Source organism: Schistocerca nitens, chromosome 1, assembly GCF_023898315.1.
Source record: "Schistocerca nitens isolate TAMUIC-IGC-003100 chromosome 1, iqSchNite1.1, whole genome shotgun sequence".
Taxonomy (NCBI): domain Eukaryota; kingdom Metazoa; phylum Arthropoda; class Insecta; order Orthoptera; family Acrididae; genus Schistocerca; species Schistocerca nitens.
The window spans coordinates 651,262,174-651,283,502 of record NC_064614.1 but is presented as its reverse complement, the minus strand read 5'-3'; the positions used below and the strand labels follow the sequence as shown (position 1 = coordinate 651,283,502).

The following is a 21,329-nucleotide window of genomic DNA, read 5'->3' as shown; positions in this document are numbered from 1 at the left end:
TTTCTGAACTCAGTGAAAGTATTTTAAATCTGCCTCGTGACTCCAAGTAAATGCATATTTTTGTCACCAAATGTGTTTCGTTTTATTGAAATAAAGTAACATCATTGGTTTTAATGAAAATCATATATCATTTGGCTTGCCTTTTCCATCTAAAAACAGTTCAGTACAAAAAATGTTGATGTTAGTACTTATAGATTTTTGCTCACATCAAGAAACATCATCTGCTTGTAAGTGTGTTATTTTAGATATTTTGCTCATATCAGGAAATTCCATCTGCTTGCAATTTTTTTAGACATTTCCTCATCTGCACTATTGTTGTTTGTATCGTAGCTTAACTTACCCTTGAGATCTCAAAATTTGTTAGGGAAAATGCTAAAACTTGCCTGGAAATAAGGAAATATCAGGGAGTTTAATTTGGGGAAACTTGTGGCAACCCTGAAGAAGGAAAAAATTAAGGAGACCTCTCCATCATAAGTTCTCTCGCTGCTTTCAGTACATAGCAATGTAAGTTTGAAACACTTATGATATTGCACGCTTGATAATGCCAGTTTTTCGTTTGTTTGTTTCTGCCAGGATAAGTTTCAGTGTTTTGTGAATACACAGTTGTAGTACATTAATTTGCTAACTGGGTTTAACATTAATTTGCTAACTGGGTTTATTTATGCATCTACTCCAAGTGCCACATTACCATTCTAATGGGTTGGTGCATAAATTCATAGCATTTATCCATAAGTTTAATGAACCCAATGGATACACGTAATAGAGACTTTAGTTGTCTGACTATTTACAGCAGTCTGTCAACGCTGGGGTAAGTTTTTGATTTTGCAACTGTAGAAATCACATGGTTTTGAGGTGAAAAACTTGAGCCATTTTTGGAGTGCATTTTCATCTGTAAAGGAAGTCCCTTTAATGTTGTTTGATAGAGTGGAAAAGGTGAAAATCTGAGGGTGCAAGGTCAGACAACAGTAGGGTGGGTGTGGTATGTATAGTGTTTTTTGTCAGTCTAGCAGAATGTGAGCAGGCATTATCAAGGAGTAGCATCACTTCATGCAGTGTTCCTGGTCAATGGTCTCTGACTGCATCTGCCAGACATTTCAGATGTTAACAATAAACATTAAAACTGATGATTACACCTCGGCAGAGCAATTTGTAGTACACGACACCATCACTGCTCCACCAGATGCACAACATTATCTTTTGTAGATGCTTACAGGTCTTTTTATGGGGAATTGTGCTTTGTTTGGGCTCAACCATTCCTTTTTTCCCTTATGTTAGCATAAAAACACCATTTCTCATCACCAGTAATGATACAGGATAGGAATGGTCAGTGTTGTTCACGAGTCAATTGATGACTAGCAAGCAGAGATACATATATGGCCACCTGCTGATTTTTGAATTTTAGCTTAGAGCATGTGGTACCCATACACCCGATTTTTGAATCCTCCTTATTGCATGCAAATATCACAATATAGTGGAATGATCACAGTTCATAACATTTGCCAGTTCAAGTCAGGGGAGACTTACCATATGGGATGAGGAGCAGTCTTTGCTTCTCATCCCGTATGGTAATTCTGCCCTGACCCATGGTTCTGGCTGACTTTCCCAAAATCTACCCCTTTTCCTAGACCTCTCCAGTCCTTTTCCTTCACCCTTCACCCTTCTTCCTTTCCCTTCAACCTGAAGGAGGACCACTGGCTCCGAAAGCTTGCCAGTCACAACAGTCTTTTATGTGTGTGTTCTGCCATCGCATGATGAGTGGATTTTTTATCTATCCAATTAAATAATTTTACCAGCATACTCTTCTTCACACATGAATCCTGAAAGTTATGAATCAAGGTAGGCAGGTAGATGCACGATTTCTTGATACCCAAAAACTGTTTGACTCAGTACCATATCTATGCTTATTATTGAATGTACAATCATATGTGGTATCAATTGGTATTTGTGACTGAATTGAGGATTTCTTGGCAGGGAGCATGCAATGTATTACATTGGATGAAGGGTCATCCACAGATGTAGGAGTAACTTTAGGTGTGCCCCAAGAAAGCATTTTACAATCCTTGCTGTTCATCCTGTATATTAACGACTACGATGTGGTTATATATAATGAAGTACTGTCTGAAAAAAGTCTGCACAAATGTTGGATCTTGATAAAATTTCAATGTGGTAGAAAGGTTGGCAACTAGATTTAAAGGTTCAGAAATGTGACATTGTGTGTTTCACAAAATAAAGGAAAAGAGTGGTATCCTTTAACTAGAGTATCAGTGAGCCACAGTTGGAATTGTTCAAATCACATATGTGGGTGTAATATTTTGTGGGCGTACGAAATGTAATGGTCTCACAGGCTCAGCTGTTGGTAAAGCAGTTGACAGACTTCAGTTCATTGGTAGAAAACTAGGGAAATGGGAAATGCAAAATGTGTGACCCATCCTAGAATTTTGCTTGACTATGTGTAATCCGTGCCAAATAATATTAACAAGGTATATTATTATGAGAAGGAAAGTTGCTACTCACCATATAGTGGAGATGCTGAGTGACAGATACGCACAACAAAAAGACTCACTCACTCACTCACTGAGGCAAATGCAACTCACACACACGACTGCGGCCTCAGGCAACTGAAACTGGTTGCCTAAGACTGCTTGTGTGTGTGTGTGTGTGTGTGTGTGTGTGTGTGTGTGTGTGTGTGTTTGTTTGTCAATTGATGACAAAGGCCCTGTTGACAAAGACCCTAATGGCCGAAAGCTATAATTGTGAGAGTCTTTTTGTTGTGCCTATCTGTGACTCAGTATCTCCACTATACGGTGAATAGCAACTTTCCTTCTCATAATATCGTTACATTCCATCCTGGATTTTTCATTGTTTAACAAGATATATTGATTGTATACAAAGAAGGGCAGCACAAATGGTGACAAGTTTGTTTGATCGATGAGAGAATATCATGGAGATGCTAAAGAAACTGAACTGGCAGATTCTTGTAGGTAGAGGCAGACTGTCCCAAGGAAGGCTACTTACATAGTTTCAACAACCAGATTTAAGTGATTAATCTAAGAATATACAACAACCCCTTAGGTATCGTTCCTGTAGGAATCATGAGAACATGATTACAGCTTGTATAGAGATGTTTAAACAATCTTTCTTCCTGCACTGATGTAATTGGAATGGGAACAGCCCTAATAACAGGTACAATAGGAAATACTCTCTGCAATACACTTCACAGTGATTTGTTAAGTATGGATATACATGCAGATATGCAAATGTCTGCATCACAACAACAAAAGGTGAATTACACACCAAAACCAGTCAAAATCCAAAGAAATGTGGCATGCAACCAGCAGATAGGAGCTTAATATAAGGTAAATCTGAAATGGAATTGGATGTATTTGTTGATGAAGCTTTCTCTGTCCAACATGTCACCAAAAAATTGAGAGAGAGGATAAAAGAAAATCCAGCATTGACTAACATCTGCTATAGTAATGGAATGTGAATGGTTTAAGAATACATTTGTGAAAAGTGAAGCTTTTAGCACAAGAGAGATCTTGTGCCTGTGCATACAAGAGATACATTTCAAACCTATTGCCAACCCTGTGTTTAAATGCTCTGCCATCCACAGGAAGTGTGATATAAGACAGAATACATGAGGATGCACTATCTCTACTCAAGTCCAAATTACTGGGTAGCTTACTTTAATGTACCTCAGAGTGGCTGGTTCATCCTTTTGTACTGAATGATTAAACCATCCACAGTTAGATGAATCAGATTTGAAATTTTGACTGTGTGTCCATTTCTCTTTTAATATATATCTTTATATTTACTGTGCAAACAGTAGTGGGTGACCTTAAGCTGTAAAAACTAAGATTCTCTACATGAATACTAAAAAAAATCCATTATATTTTGGTTACACAATAAATCACATAATGTAAAAGGCTGTTGAGTCAGCTATGTGCCTAGGGATCATGGTTAGCACTGCTGTGCATTTTGGGATCATCATCATATAGGACCGCCAGAGGACATCCTAAAAGTTCAAAGAGGGGCAGCCTGTTTTGTGTTATTGTGAAGTAGGGGAGAGAATGCCACAGATTTGATAAAGCGAGTTGGAATGGGAATAATTAAAATACAGGTGTGTTGCAGCAAGGTCTTTTCAAAAGTCATCAACTTGGAATGCAAAGATATTTTGTTGACTCGTACCTATATAAGAAAAATAGACAATCATAATAAAGTAGGAGAAATATAATCTTTCACTGAAAGATTTAAGTGTTCATTTTTCACCCACACTATTCAAGATTGTAATGGTTGAGAAATAGCCTGAAAGAGGTTCTGTTAACCCTCTACTAAGCACTTAAGTGTAAATTGCAGAATAGTTGTGAAGATGCTGATTTAAACTGAGACTCTAGTTTTTATTCAAGCACTTTGAACAGCTGTGTATGGAGCTGGTACTAGCATTCACTTGTTCTAACAGTGGTTGGCACTTTCCCTATTTTTAATAGTGGTCATCCAGCCATGTGTACCTGGAAATAACTTTTGGCAACTTTTTCAGCTGATTTTTGTTGTATTTAATGTTTTGTTATGACCATATTGTAAAGTTTTATTTACATATGAGAAAAAGACAAGAATGTGCTTGTAGACGTGCATGTTTCTGTACATGATTTTTGTTATCCATTTTAATATATTCTCAGACAGTCATCCAATGCACTATGTGATGTTCCCTGAATCTGTCCTTAAGGATTCACTCCTCAAATCAATTCACTTACGTAGGTTTGTGCGATCTTGATGGCACTAGAGCAGGTGAAGACTATCATAGATTGAATGTATCTCATCTGCTTTGACTTTTCAACTGTCTGGTAACTGGTTTAGCAACTGTACTCAGTAGACAAACAAGTACAGGCTATCCAGGACTCCTACTCCACCCTCAGAGTCAGGGAGAAGAGTAATTCCGTTGGGTACACTTGAACATTGGAATTTGGGGAAATAGAAGTGGGGAGAGAGAGAGAGAGAGAGAGAGAGAGAGAGAGAGAGAGAGAGAGAGAGAGAGAGAGGTATGGAATTCACTGCAGAACTTCCTGCTGCTCTCTTGTGTGCTGTCTTAAAACATTTTCCACTTTATTGTCATTGCTATTTAAAAGAGTGGACAGGTTGTTAGCAAGAAAATGCAGAAAATGGTCATTAGAGTGAAAATCACAAAGGACAGTGTCAGCTAGTGAGGGAGAGCAAAGTGACAGGGCAGTGGCTGTGGCTGAACCATTATCAGTGCAGAAGACGGCAACCAAAGACTTAAGTTACATCACGGAAGACGCTCATTGCAAAACTTTCTTGGTAAGTGATTTGTAGAATGTGATCCACAAATGTGAAAATTCCCTAGTCTGTCAATATGTTCTTTTGCAAAACAGAGACATATTTTATTAATAATGTGAGCAGTTGAGACACTTCACAGCAGCATGCAGTATTTGTATTTTCAGCAGTATTAAACAATCACAGGTGATACTGATCTGTGTAGCTCACAATGTTTGGAGGCCCAATTTTTTTGGGAAGAAGTTTTACGTAAACGTATTTGCTTCTGTCGGGGAAATATGTCCTGTTACATTACTGCATTAACCCTTTCATGGGCAATGGGAAGATATCTTCCCTCATACTGTAATGTCCTTCAGGGGCCAAAGAATTTGACATTCCCACATTTAGCCGGTGCTGCCATCTGTAGACTAGAATTAGAAACACATGACAATTCCTGCTGCCACCAGCAGTCGCTCTGGCAACAATTGACGGAGTATTATATGTCTGCTGTGCTCAATCTTTTGGTAAGTGTACGCATTTTGATGTAATTTCGTGATTTTTGTTTGTATATCTGCAGATAATGGCATTTGTAAGTAACTCCACAGTACTTATTCAATATTTTATGCAATTTTCTTCATGTTGATGCATGAAAGAAATTTTCTAGTCAATTCTAAAATGTCAAAAATATGTTGTAAACATGTGGGAATATTTGCTCCCAAGGCTCAAGTTGGCCATACGTCTGGCACAATTTCAAACTTTTAGTGTAGACAATAGGCCTGTTTACTGATGTGTTACTATGTATATTCACTTAGCTTTAGTATTTCGCATTACAGAATTACTTTACTAGAAAGGAAGACATGTTAGAATATCTCTTCTCACTTCCTGAAAATGAGTCAGTTTCCGACATTGAATCAGACGATGTTTCAACAGATGAGGAAAGTAATATACTGAGCATCCAGCCACAATCTCCTGCTACTTTTCAGCAACAAGTGCCTTCAGTAGGAGACTACGTTTCAGTCCTTGGAATGTGTTCAGTCTCTGCAGGTTCTCGCACAGAGTCCAAAAAAATTCCAGCTTTGAGTGATAGTGATGAGAGTGCTGAAACTGATTGGGATGAAACACTACCTAAGTGTTTAGACATAGAATCTATTAGAGAAAGCATTCTCTAAAATTAATCATCCATATGAATATTTTCTTGAGATCTTCAATGAAAATATCATTCAGAATATTGTTGAACAAACAAACTTGTATGCATCCCAAGAGTGACACAATTTTCAACTGAGCTCTGAAACACCTGTAAGAACAAAGAACTGGGTGGACATGACACACTTTGAAATAAAAGCATTTATCGGGTTGTTTATCATTATGGACATCCACAAATTGCCACACTTATCAAATTACTGGAGTTCAGATACCTTTCTGCATGTTGAATCAGTGTCGAAAGTGATGACTAAAAAGTTCAAAAATTTTTAGAAAACCTTCATCTGAATGATAATTCGAAGGCAGTGGGGAAGGGTGCTCATGGATATGAAACTAAATAAAGTGAGGCCCTTGACTGATGCCCTAAATGTTAACTTCTTAGAGGCATATATATAATCATTCAGGCAGATAATCTATTGATGAAGCTATGTTACCTTTCAAGGGAAGATTGAGCATAAAACAATGTATGCCCATGAAGCATATAAAAAGAGGTTTCAAGGTCTGGCGCCTGGCTGATGCTAAGACAGGCTGTCTACTGAAGTTCCAGATCTAGTGTGGAAAAGAGGAAGACAATATTGCCAATATTCCTTTTGGTGATAGGGTTGTACTTGCATTGTGTTCATCTTTGAAAAACAGTAGATTTATTGTCGCATTTGACAACTATTTCACTTCGTATACCATAATGAAAACACTTCTGGATAGTGGAATATATTCTGTTGGTACTGTCAGAGTCAACAGAAAAGGTCTTTCAGAAATGATGAAGAAAAATGACAAACTTTCACAAGGTGAGTTCAAGGTGCAGATAAAAGATTCAGCCATTGTGATCAGGTGGCAAGACACAAGAACAATAACAGTTTTGTCTACAGCAACATCTCCCAAGGGTGTAACATTCATTTCCAGAAACAAAAGAGGTGGTTCCATATGTAGCATTGCTGTCCAAGTGCCATAAGTTTGTACAACAGTGTAATGGGTGGTGGGGATCTCTTCGACCAGAAATGAGAATGGTATGAAGGTGGATGGCGATTGCTAAAATGATGGTACAGAATTTTTTTTTCTGGTTGATGCTGCCATTGTGAATGCATTTATTACGCATGCACACAGTCACAGGAAATCGAGAGTAGCTAACATTCCATTTACAGTTGGCAAGAGAATTACCGTCAGGATTCTCATCTAGGAAAAACAATAATTTTATGACAGAAAGTGGAAAATAGTTCTTTAAGAATATCTATTGCCTTAGCAAGAGTCAACCTGCATCCTACCTTAAACGTAACCGTAATAGGCAGGCCTGTAACTTTATAAATTTTATACGCAATACAACCATCTTACCAGTCACACCATGATTTCTGGAGAGAAATCACTATCTTCAGGTGGGACAATTTTAATTACTGCATTTGTGCTGAACTATTCGACATCAGTTAAATTAAAATTATAGCATTGTGTCCTTTAGCACAGTGACTGGAATTACACACAAACTTCTCACATCTATAGTTTTCCAACCCCTACAAGATTGAAATCATATAAGATATCAGAGAGTAGAATTTTTATTACTGCAATATGGAACAGGACAGCACAAATGAAGTAATAATAAAATTTACCAACTAAAGAGAAAACAATTTCAGAAAATTAAAAAATGGCTCAACATGACTGCTCATTTGTATTGTGTATGAAATACTACAGCTACAAATGTTCATCAAAAATCTCTACAATCCCTGATTATCATCCATGCCCATATCACTTCTCATTGTCATTGCATTCCACATACTTCTGAATTTGGTTGCCCACTTCTTACGTTTGCCCATCAAATGAATGTGTGTGTGTGTGTGTGTGTGTGTGTGTGTGTGTGTTACTTTTTCAGTCAGTTTGTTTAGAACTTTAAAGGAGTTTTTGTACATATTGATTTTTTCTTGATTGTTTGAAGCTTGTAATTCAGTGTATAACCGCTTTTTTCTGTAATCGATTATTTTGATGTCAACAGTAATTCATGGCTTCATAACCTGTGAAAAATTAATTGCAACTCATTTTGCAATATTGTCTGTAAGACAATGGGAAGTATATATTTGAAGTGTGTATTAGAAGTAAGTTGACCTTTTCAGATATAATTTTAAATGGGTAATTGGTTTGTTATCTTGAACATTATATATTTAAAATGTCAAATTTTCCATTATTGACCAGAACTGTGATTGCACATATTGATCTGCACAGACTCAATATCTCCCCTTTGTACAACCTTAAATTCCAGTTTTTCAGTTTAGTGACAATGTATTCTTGTACGGTGTATGTATATTTATGGGAAACATTTTTAGCCTTTATTAAATGTCCTGGTTAGGTGGGAGATTAATATTATTCTATTTTAGTGCATTGGTCTTGCTTTCTATCACAGTTCATATTTTTATGCTACAGCTATGATTCAGTTTCAGTACTAATCAAAGTGGAGCAGTTGTTAAGGCACTGAATTCAAATACAGAAGTAGTAGGGTTTAAATTCCAGTTCGCCCTCCAGAGCTAGATTTTTCACGGTTTCACTAAATTGCTGAAGACAAATACTGGGATGATTCCTTTGAAAAGGACAAGGCTGATTTCAGTTTCTACCCATATCCAATCTGAGGTGCTGCTTAAGCTCTGATAACATCATTGTGACTAGGATGCTAAGCCCTAATCTACATCTACATCCACATCCATACTCCGCAAGCCACCTGACGGTGTGTGGCGGAGGGTACCCTGAGTACCTCTATCGGTTCTCCCTTCTATTCCAGTCTCGTATTGTTCGTGGAAAGAAGGATTGTCGGTATGCTTCTGTGTGGGCTCTAATCTCTCTGATTTTATCCTCATGGTCTCTTTGCGAGATATACGTAGGAGGGAGCAATATACTGCTTGACTCTTCGGTGAAGGTATGTTCTCGAAACTTTAACAAAAGTCCGTACCGAGCTACTGAGCGTCTCTCCTGCAGAGTCTTCCACTGGAGTTTATCTATCATCTCCGTAACACTTTCACGATTACTAAATGATCCTGTAACGAAGCGCACTGTCTTCTCTATATCCTCTATCAACCCTATCTGGTACGGATCCCACACTGCTGAGCAGTATTCAAGCAGTGGGTGAACAAGCTTACTGTAACCTACTTCCTTTTTTTTCGGATTGCATTTCCTTAGGATTCTTCTGATGAATCTCAGTCTGGCATCTGATTTACCAACGATCAACTTTATATGATCATTCCATTTTAAATCACTCCTAATGTGTACTCCCAGATAATTTATGGAATTAACTGCTTCCAGTTGCTGACCTGCTATTTTGTAGCTAAATGATAAGGGATCTATCTTTCTATGTATTCGCAGCACATTACACTTGTCTACATTGAGATTCAATTGCCATTCCCTGCACCATGCGTCAATTCGCTGCAGATCCTCCTGCATTTCAGTACAATCCTCCATCATTACAACCCCTTGACACACCACAGCATCATCCGCAAAAAGCCTCAGTGAACTTCCGATGTTATCCACCAGGTCATTTATGTATATTGTGAATAGCAACGGTCCTATGACACTCCCCTGCGGCACACCTGAAATCACTCTTACTTCGGAAGACTTCTCTCCATTGAGAATGACATGCTGCATTCTGTTACCTAGGAACTCCTCAATCCAATCACACAATTGGTCTGATAGTCCATATGCTCTTACTTTGTTCATTAAACGAATGTGGGGAACTGTATCGAACGCCTTGCGGAAGTCAAGAAACACGGCATCTACCTGGGAACCCGTGTCTATGGCCCTCTGAGTCTCGTGGGCGAATAGCGCGAGCGGGGTTGCACACGACCGTCTTTTTCGAAACCCATGCTGATTCCTACAGAGTAGATTTCTAGTCTCCAGAAAAGTCATTATAGTCGAACATAATACGTGTTCCAAAATTGTACAACTGATCGACGTTAGAGATATAGGTCTATAGTTCTGCACATCTGTTCGACGTCCCTTCTTGAAAACGGGGATGACCTGTGCCCTTTTCCAATCTTTTGGAATGCTACGCTCTTCTAGAGACCTACGGTACACCGCTGCAAGAAGGGGGGCAAGTTCCTTCGCGTACTCTGTGTAAAATCGAACTCGTATCCCATCAGGTCCAGCGGCCTTTCCTCTTTTGAGCGATTTTAATTGTTTCTCTATCCCTCTGTCGTCTATTTCGATATCTACCATTTTGTCATCTGTGTGACAATCTAGAGAAGGAACTACAGTGCAGTCTTCCTCTGTGAAACAGCTTTGGAAAAATACATTTAGTATTTCGGCCTTTAGTCTGTCATCCTCTCTTTCAGTACCATTTTGGTCACAGAGTGTCTGGACATTTTGTTTTGATCCACCTACCGCTTTGACATAAGACCAAAATTTCTTAGGATTTTCTACCATGTCAGTACATAGAACTTTACTTTCGAATTCATTGAACGCCTCTCGCATAGCCCTCCTCACACTACATTTCGTTTCGCGTAATTTTTGTTTGTCTGCAAGGCTTTGGCTATGTTTATGTTTGCTGTGAAGTTCCCTTTGCTTCCGCAGCAGTTTTCTAACTCGGTTGTTGTACCACGGTGGCTCTTTTCCACCTGTTATGATCTTGCTTGGCACATTCTCATCTAACGCATATTGTACGACGGTTTTGAACTTTGTCCACTGATCCTCAACACTATCTGTACTTGAGACAAAACTTTTGTGTTGAGCCGTCAGGTACTCTGTAATCTGCTTTTTGTCACTTTTGCTAAACAGAAAAATCTTCCTACCTTTTTTAATATTTCTATTTACGGCTGAAATCATTGATGCCGTAACCACTTTGTGATCACTGATTCCCTGTTCTGCGTTAACTGTTTCATATAGTTCGTGTCTGTTTGTCACCAGAAGGTCTAATATGTTATCGCCACGAGTCGGTTTTCTGTTTAATCTTCCTTACGTCTGTTTTAGTTTGTAATTAAATGTTCTTTTTTTCTTTCCCCTTGTAAAAAGGGACTGCTATACATCAGTATTTCATGCTTGGGATAAATGTGTCGTTTAGCAGTTTGCATGTCATTATTTAGCAGATGATGATTCCACTAATGTAATTATTTGACTGTTACATGTCATGTTGAATCTGAGAAAAGTTTTGTGTTTTTTACAGTTGGCATTGTTCACATCAGTGAAACCTCACCCAAGTTTAAAAGATGTGAAATTCGTTGAATCATGGCGTGACTTCAATTACACTTTTCCAAAGGCAAAGTAAGACAGTTTACTCTATGTAATAAATTTTCTGTTTATTTATGTGGTTATATGTATATTTTGTGAACATTAAAAACTGTTAATCTAGTTAATGGTGACTGTTAAATAGTGATCAATTTAAATATTTATATTAAGCATATTTAACAGTATTATGAAAAGGATAGTTGCTACTCACCATATGGTGGAGATGCTGACACACACACACACACACACACACACACACACACACACACAGTCTCTGGCTGCTGAGGCCAGGAAGTATATTTAAAAATTTTATGAGCCAATTTAAATTTATTTGATGTGTTGACTGCAGATATTATGGAGTGAAATTAGGTTCAGATCTGTCTCCTTGCACGTAGTCTTTCTAAATATTACTATTTCCTAAGTTTCATTGTTGTAACTTTTGTGCCTAGTATAAGATTGTTAGTTGCTTTAGCTATATTTACAAGTCTTCTAAAAATAGACAATTCAGAATGGAATAACAACAATATGGAAAGGATAGATTGCTACTCACCACATAAAGGGGGTGTTGAGTCACAGACAGGCACAATGAAAAAGAATGCTACATATATTCAGGGAGGACTTTGTCTGATAGCTGAATATATGTAGCATTCTTTTTCATTGTGTTCATCTGTGACTCAGTGCCTCCTCTTTCCATATTACTATAACATTTCAGTTGTCAGAGTGGTACTAGGAAGCTTAACATTCTGTTTTTCAAATACAGTGAAACTGCTCTTTCGTGATATGGGCAAACCAGTCATTAGAGAGGAAGTAATCATCTTTGATATTGTGATTATTTTGATAATGTAATGCCAATACCTTGTTTCATATAAATGATCCTAGAATTCCATGGCTCCATCATCAGGTTGCAATGCTGACCAAAGAGCAGCAGCTCTTCCGTATGCTATTTATTAGCAACTGCTATGCACTATTGTTTATGGGAAACAGTAACTTGAGTTTTTTATGAAATTTGATCAGACATTGTTTCACAGGTATATCTTTTGTGCTAGATAATAAGTTCTGTGTGAACAAGCTTCTTTTCAATAAATACGTTTTCGGTGATAACATTTCAGAGAAACTTATTTTTTCCCGAAGTCCTTGTTTGTGAGATCTCGAGCATTCAACAGCTAAGATAAATTTATTATTACAAATCGAATGTTGCAAAACTAAGATAAAATCTTTGAGAACAGTGCAGCTCCTAGATAACGATTTTGCCGGTAAATATTTTGATTACTGAATGAAATGGCGTGGAAAGGACTTTATTTGTAAATGACAGAAATTTGGCCCTTAACAAATAAGTGTTACCACAATGAAACAAAGAAAAGCCTACATAGAAAGAGTATATAGATGAGCTATTCATGGGAAGTGAACTTGAAGGCAATATCATATAAAGGGAAGAGGATGTAGATGAAGCTGAGATGGGAGATGTGATACTATGAGAAGAATTTGACAGAGTGCTGAAAGAACTAAATGAAAACCAGAACTACTGATATCCTTGGGAGAGCCAGCCATGACAAAACTATTCCACTTAGTATGCAGGACGGGTGAGATGGGGAAAATGCCCTCAGACTTCAAGAAGAGTGTAATAATTCCAGTTCCAAAGAAAGCAAGGGCTGGCAGGTGTGAATATTACCAAATTATATGTTTAAACAGTCATAGTTGCAAAATATTAATATGAATTGTGTGTATGTGAAAAGAAAAACTGGTAAAAGGCACCCTTGGTGGAGGTCAGCGTGTGTTCTGGAGGAATGTATGAATACACGAGTCAGTACTCATCTTATAACTTGTAAAAAAGGTTGAAGAAAGGAAAATCTTTGCTTGTATAGCATTTGATAATGTTAACTAGAACACACTATTTGAAATTATGGAAGTTGTAGGGGTATAATACAGGTGAGTGAAAGTTATTTACAACTTGTACAGGACTCAGACAGTAGTTATGAGAGTCAAAGGGCATGAAAGGGAACCTGTAGCTGAGGAGGTGGTGAAACAGGGCTGCAATTTATCCTTGATGTTATTCAATGAATACTGTGAGCAAGCAGTAAAGGAGACCGAAGAAAAATTTGGAGAAGCAGTTAAAGTTCAAGGAGAAGAAATAAAGCCTTTGAGCTTTGCCTATGATGACATAATTCTGTCAGAGGCAGCAAAGAACTTGGAAGATCAGGTGAATGTAATGGACAGTGTCATGAAAGAAGGATTTAAGATGACCAACAACAAAAGCAAAACAAGGGTAATAGAATATACTGAGATTAAATCAGGTGATGTTGAGGGAATTAGATTAGGAAATGAGACACTAAAAGCAGTTTGTGAGTTTTGCTATTAGTGCAGCAAAATAACTAATTACGGCCAAAGTAGAGAGGATACAAAATATAGATTGGGTATGGCCAAAAATGTTTCTGAAGAAGATAAATCAAACATCAAATATAAATTTAAGTGTTTGGAAGTCTGTTCTGAAGGTACACTCATGTTCAGAAAAACTAAGAACACCTAGAATGAGTAGAGATAGGACATTCATATTCACAGGAAGAGATAGGACATTCATATTCACAGGACACGTACATTAGTATGTTCTGCAGAAATGATTAGCATTTGAACCATTTCAGCCCACGAGTTAGAGGTCAACATTGATATTGGTGTGCAACACTACCTACTGGTATAATGTGCCTGGGTCTCTTGTTGTCTCTGTAAATTGAAGGTAATGGACCAGTGTGGCTTGAGCAGATGTGCAAGATGCCTCGAAGACGTATGCATGACTGTATTGTCAAATCGGTGAGTTTGAAAGAGGACGCATTATTCTGCATGAGAGAATGTGATGCATCCATCTTGGAAATTGCTGCTCATGTGGGACGAAGTGTTTTGGCAGTGCTACAGGTGTGTGCAAAATGGTTCATGGAAGGCTGTAGGACATGACAAGATGGGTCAGGTCACACCAACCAGCTCACCCTCCGAGAAGACATATTTCATCCTAATGGCATTGCAAGACAGATCTGTGTCCTTATCTCTGGCGCAACAGTGGAACAGTGTAAACCATCGTACACTATCAGGGGTGACAGTCTGTCGCTGTTTATTATGGCATGGGTTACGAGCACATTGACCACTTCTCCACCTACCTTTCACGAATGTGCAGAAAGATGCTAGACAGCAATGGTGTATGGAACGTCACTGGGGACAGGAATGGCGTCAGATGGTGTTTCCAGACAAATCCAGGTTCTGTTTGTTTGAAAATGATGGCTGCATTTTGGTTTGCCGCAGACAGGAGGAGCAGCATCATGATGAATGCATTCGCACAAGATGTACAGCACCAACTCAAGGCCTTATGGTGTGGGGCGCTATTGGGTACAACCACAAATCACAATCAGTGATAGTCCAGGGCACTGTGACCAGTGTGGCCTATGTGAATGACTTGTTGCAAGCTGTAGCCATACCCTTTCTTCACAACACCCCAGATGCCATTTTTCAGCATGACAATGCACGTCCCCATGTGTCTTCTTGGTGTCATTGGATGTCAGCCTTTTTCCCTGGCCCACCAGATCACCAGAGTTGTTGCCAATCAAAAATGTATGAGATATGGTGAAACGACGGGTGCAGTGCTGTGACCCAAAGCCAGTCACAACAAATGAACATTGGAAGCAGGTGAATGCAGCACGGATGGCTATACCACCGGACATCATTGTGCCTTATATAGGACGATGCCATCATGCGTGAAACAAGTTACCAGGGCCCCTGGCAGACCATGTGCCTACTAGGCAACAAGACACTGACTGAACTGAGGTGACTGAAATGCTATTCATTTCTGGAGAACATACTAATGTACATGTCCTGTGAATATGAACGTCCTATCTCTAGTCATTCCAGGTCTTCTGTTTTTGTGAACATGAGTATATTTGTCTGGTATGTAGCTTTGTATAGGCGTGAAATGTGGATGCTAAGTAATTAAGACAAAAGTGATGCTACAGAAGAATGCTGAAGACTAGATATGTAGATAGCATAACTAATGAGGAGGTACTGAATAGAATTGGGGGAACAAAGAAACTTGTTACACAATTTGATTAAAGGAAGGGATTGGTTGACAGGACACATTCTGAGACGTCAAGGAATCATAAATGTAGTATTGGGGGGAAGTGTGGGGTAAAAATTATAGAGAGAGGCTAAGAGATGAATACAGTAAGCAGGTCCAGCTAGATGCAGGTTGCAGAAGTTATTCAGAGATGAGCCAGCCGCTGTGGCCGAGCGGTTCTAGGCGCTTCAGTCTGGAACCGTGCTGCTGCTACACTCACAGGTTCGAATCCTGCCTCGGGCATGGATGTGTATGATGTCCTTAGGTTAGTTAGGTTTAAGTAGTTCTAAGTCTAGGGGATTGATGACCTCAGATGTTAAGTCCCATAGTGCTTGGAGCCATTTATTCAGAGATGAAGAGGCCTGCACAGGATAGAGTATCGGGAAGAGCTTCATTAAAGTAGTCTTTGGACAAAAGATAACAACAACAATAAAAATTTTATGAACTCTGTAATGACTAGCAGAAGGATAGAAATAACAAAGCACGCTATTATAATTGCATGTAAAATGATGATTAAAAATAACATAAATCATGTTCTGTAACCCTACAACAGATTATATTCAATGATATAGTCCTACAATTATGTTAATTTGTCCAACATCCCTAACTGAAAATGAAAATCTTCTATCTTCCCATGCCTTGGAATCCTTTTGCAGTGATACGTAAGTCTCCAAACTGAATTTCAGCAAAGATATAAATTATGTGTGGGAATCATTTTTATATCTTGAGTTGCAATGTAATCGTATACACGTGAGGGGGTTAGGTACGCTAAACAAATTTTTAACTGCATTTCTATTTGCAAAACTCCACTTCGCACAGGCTTCTTACTTCACTACAGGCTGAACTAACTTTTGAAGTGTTTTAACATCTGTGAGACATTATGTTTAGATTACAATCACAGTTGTATTTCTGGTGTGATGTGTTTAGATTAAGCATTCAAACCCTTTTATTTTTCTCTAAAGTGGACTACTTCTCCGTTGCAATATCTCTTGTGCTGGAAGCTGAAATGTTTCTTGAATTACAACTATCTGTTAAATGATAGGAGCTCTTCTTCTTAAATATGCATATAATGATCATTGATTTACAATGGGGAATCACTTCACATTCAGTGTGTAAACTAACATATACCTTGTGACATTCGCCTGCTTTATTTCCTCGTTGATAGTATTGGGTGTCGATGTAATGCGTTGTTATACTGGCTGAAAAATGGGGAGTGGAAGTTCAACACTGACTACTGTAAATGATGTAGCCGACAGTTGCACATTGCATTTCACCGTTATTTACTTTCACTATTCACAACCCCCCAATTTTACACAGTTAATATGCCCAGTTCACTATTGGTTAACTTTTGATAAGCCTCATTAATAGTTTGCAGTCAAATGTCAGCATACTGCTAAAATAGTTTACCATTGAACATCTGTGAGCAGTAAAAACCTAACCACACAGTTCTTGCAAAATTATACGGTACGTGTGATACTATTGAGCAGACACTTTCATTGTTCTAACACTCGTCCTATTTGTGGTACACTTATTTCACGATTAATTTGATGCATTGTTGTTGATCTAACCAATACAGGTTTTTCGTCGGAAAATCGGCCATGGACTTACTGGAAAATCGGTCGTGGACTGACTGACTCGGAACGAAAAATTGGGCCTTTATATATCCTCACAATAATAGCTACTGAAACTATACATTGTTCAACATTTAATTTACAGAAATTACAATTAAAACATAACTCAGTCAATTAACTGAATATATAGAAAAATTCCTTCTTTTTAACAGCTTCTTCTACTACAAGGGTTAGGCCAAATCAATTGTTTAAATCATGAAATTAACAGATATACTTACACAAACAATGCTTTTGACAAATCTGGTAATTATTTTGGAATTAAATAAGGGCTGGCTTTGCTAACATGTTTTTGAATAGAGCCAAATGTTTATAATTAGTACAGAATTTATATTTGTTTATAAGTCAACAATAGAATCTAAGACACGGAACAATTGCTGATTTCATGCTATAACAAAATATATTAACTAGGAATGGTCAAATTAATTAGGAGATTAATTACATACACTAAAGTAAGAACAAAATTAGATCTGGTGCTATATTTCTTAAGACTGAGGGTCAATCTTTCTCTTTTACGAAAATGCAGATTATGCTCATGTATGTTAATGGCAATTAGTCACAAATGGAAAAAATGAATTTAAGGAGGCAGATAGCAAAACAAGAGAGGAAATAAAGAGATCCGACCTCGTTTTGTCACAACCTGGCATTTATGCTGTATGATGTTCAGTCATTGTCACTCTGTGCAAAACTCTCAAACTAAACTTGATTATGATGTAAGATGTTCAGTCATTGCTGCTCTCTACAAAACTCTCAAACTAAACATGATTTTATTCCTTCATGCAAGGCTCATTGTCACGGTATTCCTGTTCTATGGCGTGTGGAGAACTCAAAGCAAGAACCCTGCAGCACAGAATAAAGTGCCGAACCAGCAGATACCATGAAGCATAGTAAAACTGTTGCTGTTGTCCCAACTTGCAGATATGCTGTGTCCATCCAAACCAAGTTCATGCACAAATAACAAATAAATTCATGAACAGTATGCAATTCTGAATTACTTAACCAATAAACCAATAAAAAGATATCTAACAATGGGTGATAGCAAAAGAAAATACGCCAAAGAAATGATAGAGTAGGCTCAACAAGATTTCTTGAGAAAAGAGTGTTGAAAAATTTACCATGAAGTTAACTTCTTTAAGAAGTGATATCGGAGCCTCCAGGAGTTTGTCAAGGAGAATAATAAGTTCTAAATGATTAATGGAAAATCTCATATAAAGATGTGACACAAATACTAACAAAGAGATAGAGGGGCTGGCCAGTACTCACCTCAGCTCAGTACAGCCGATAGATACACAAAAAACAGAACCGAAAATTTACGTTCCTAGCTTTCAGAACAAATATTTCTTCATCAGGGAGGAGAGAGGGGAAAGAAAGGGAAGAAGGGAAAGTAGATTCAGTTACTCATAACCCAGGTCATGAAGCAACAGGGAAAGGAAAACAGGGAGGGTAGCAAGGATGGAGGCATGGTTGTCAGAGGGAAGCCAAAGATATTCTACTGTAAGTACTGTGCCAGCTTCAAACCAAAGAGGATGCATACAGAAGTAAAGAGGTATACAGTATAAAGATAAACACAACTATGTAGGATGAAAAGATGCGTGAATGGCTAAAGAGGAAAGGGAAAGAGGAGAAGACTGAAGAGTAAATGGGAGTGAGGTTGTTTAACGTAGGTTCAGTCCAGGGGGATGGCGGGATGAAAGGATGTGTTGGAGTGCAAGTTCCCATCTCCGCAGTTCAGAGGGACTGGTGTTGGGTGGGAGAAGCCAAATGGCACATACAGTGTAGCAGGTTCCTAGGTCCCTAGAATTATGCTGGAGGGCATGCTCCGCTACTGGGTATTGGACATCTCCTAGGCGGACAGTTCGTCTGTGTCCGTTCATGCGCTCAGCCAGTTTAGTTGTTGTCATACCGATGTAACAGGCTGTGCAGTGCAGGCATGTCAGCTGATAAATGACATGTGTAGTTTCACACGTGGCCCTGCCTTGAATTGTGTATGTTTTACCAGTAGCGGGGCTGGAGTAGGTGGTTGTGGGGGGATGCATGGGGCAGGTTTTGCAGCGGGGTCGGTTACAGGGGTAGGAACCGCTGGGTAGAGGAGGTAGTCTGGGAATATTGTAGGGTTTAACAAGGATGTTACGGAGGTTAGGGGGCGACAAAAGGAAACTCTGGGTGGTGTGGGGAGAATTTTGTCAAGGGATGATCTCATTTCAGGGGTTGACTTGAGAAAGTCATATCCCTGGCAGAGTAATTTGTTGATGTATTCGAGGCCAGGATAATATTGGGTGACAAGGGGGATGCTTCTGTGTGGTCTGGGGGTAGGAACATTGTTGTTGGACGGGGAGGAATGTATTGCTCGGGAGATCTGTTTGTGGACAAGGTCTGCAGGATAGTTGCGGGAGAGGAAAGCACTGGTCAGGTTATTGGTGTAATTGTTGAGGGATTCATCACTGGAGCAGATACGTTTGCCACGAATACCTAGGCTGTAGGGAAGGGAACGTTTGATGTGGAATGGATGGCAGCTATCAAAGTGAAGGTACTGTTGTTTGTTTGTGGGTTTGATATGGACAGAGGTGTGGATGTGAGCTTCAACAAGATGAAGGTCAACATCCAGGAAGGTGGCTTGGGTTTTGGAGAAGGACCACGTGAAATTCAGATTCGAAAAGGAGTTGAGGTTATGGAGGAAATTAAGGAGTGTTTCTTCACCATGAGTCCAGACCACAAAGATGTCATCTATAAACCTATACCAGGCCAGGGGAAGCAGCTGTTGGGTCTTCAGGAAAGCCTCCTCCATGCGGCCCATGAAGAGGTTAGCATAGGACGGAGCCATCCTGGTTCCCATGGCCGTTCCCCTGATTTGTTTGTAGGTCTGGCCTTCAAAAGTGAAGTAATTATGGGTTAGGATGAAGTTGGTAAGTGTGATAAGGAACGAGGTTTTTGGAAGATCTTCGGGTGGGCGTTGGGAGAGGTAGTGCTCAAGGGCAGAGAGACCATGGGTATGTGGGATGTTTGTGTAAAGGGATGTAGCATCTATGGTGACAAGAAAGGTTTCAGGTGGGAGAGGAGTGGGCATGGATTTGAGGCGTTCTAGGAAGTGGTTTGTGTCTTTGATGTAGGATGGGAGTGTGCGGGTGATAGGTTGGAGGTGTTGGTCTACCAGAGCTGAGATACGTTCTGTTGGGGCTTTGAAGCCTGCTACAATGGGATGGCCAGGATGGTTCTCTTTGTGGATTTTGGGTAATAGGTAGAAGGCAGTAGTACGGGGCTCAGGTGGAGTGAGTAAGTCTATGGAAGCCATTGTGAGGCCTTGTGAGGGACCTTGGATTTTTAGGATTTTCTGCAGCTCAGTCTGGATGGAGGGAATGGGATCCTGGGTAACAGATTTGTAGGTTGAGGTGTTGGAGAGTTGACGCAGTCCTTCTGCCACATACTCCACACGGTCAAGTACCACAGTTGTGGAGCCTTTATCCGCCGGGAGGATGACAATAGAGCGGTATGTTTTCGGCTCCTTAATGGCACAGGATTCAGCTGGGGTGATGTTGGGGGTTGTCGGGATGTTCTTCAAGAAGGACTGGGAGGCAACACTGGATGTGAGGAATTCCTGAAATGTCTGCAAGGGATGGTTTTGGGGGAGGGAGGAGGATCCCTTTGAGAAGGCAGTCGGAACTATTCTAGACAGGGTTCAACACTGGGTCTAGTATTTGGGGGCTGTGTTAGGGTAGTGAAGTGATATTTCCAGTTGAGGTTCCGGGTGAATGAGAGGAGATCTTTAAAACCAGGGCAGTGTGGTTGAATTTAGGCGTGGGGCTAAAGGTTATGCCTTTTGATAGAACAGATGTCTCTGGAGGAGAGAGGGATCTGGATGAGAGGTTTAGAACTGAACTGGGACTGGTGATATGTGGCATTTGACTGTGGTTATAGTTGAGATTTGGTCTGTGTGGGGTATGTGCTGGGATGGGGAGATTGAG

The 21,329-nt window shown here is 39.3% G+C and overlaps 1 protein-coding gene across 1 annotated transcript in view; it reads left to right on the top strand.

The window, feature by feature from the left end:
• The window catches only part of LOC126258655 (cleft lip and palate transmembrane protein 1-like protein), a 163,513-nt gene that overhangs the window by 24,683 nt on the left and 117,501 nt on the right, over positions 1-21,329 (top strand). The window contains exon 2 of the mRNA XM_049955658.1: positions 11,591-11,688. Within this exon, the coding sequence (XP_049811615.1) occupies positions 11,591-11,688 (98 nt within the window). The remainder of the gene's footprint in view (positions 1-11,590; positions 11,689-21,329) is intronic.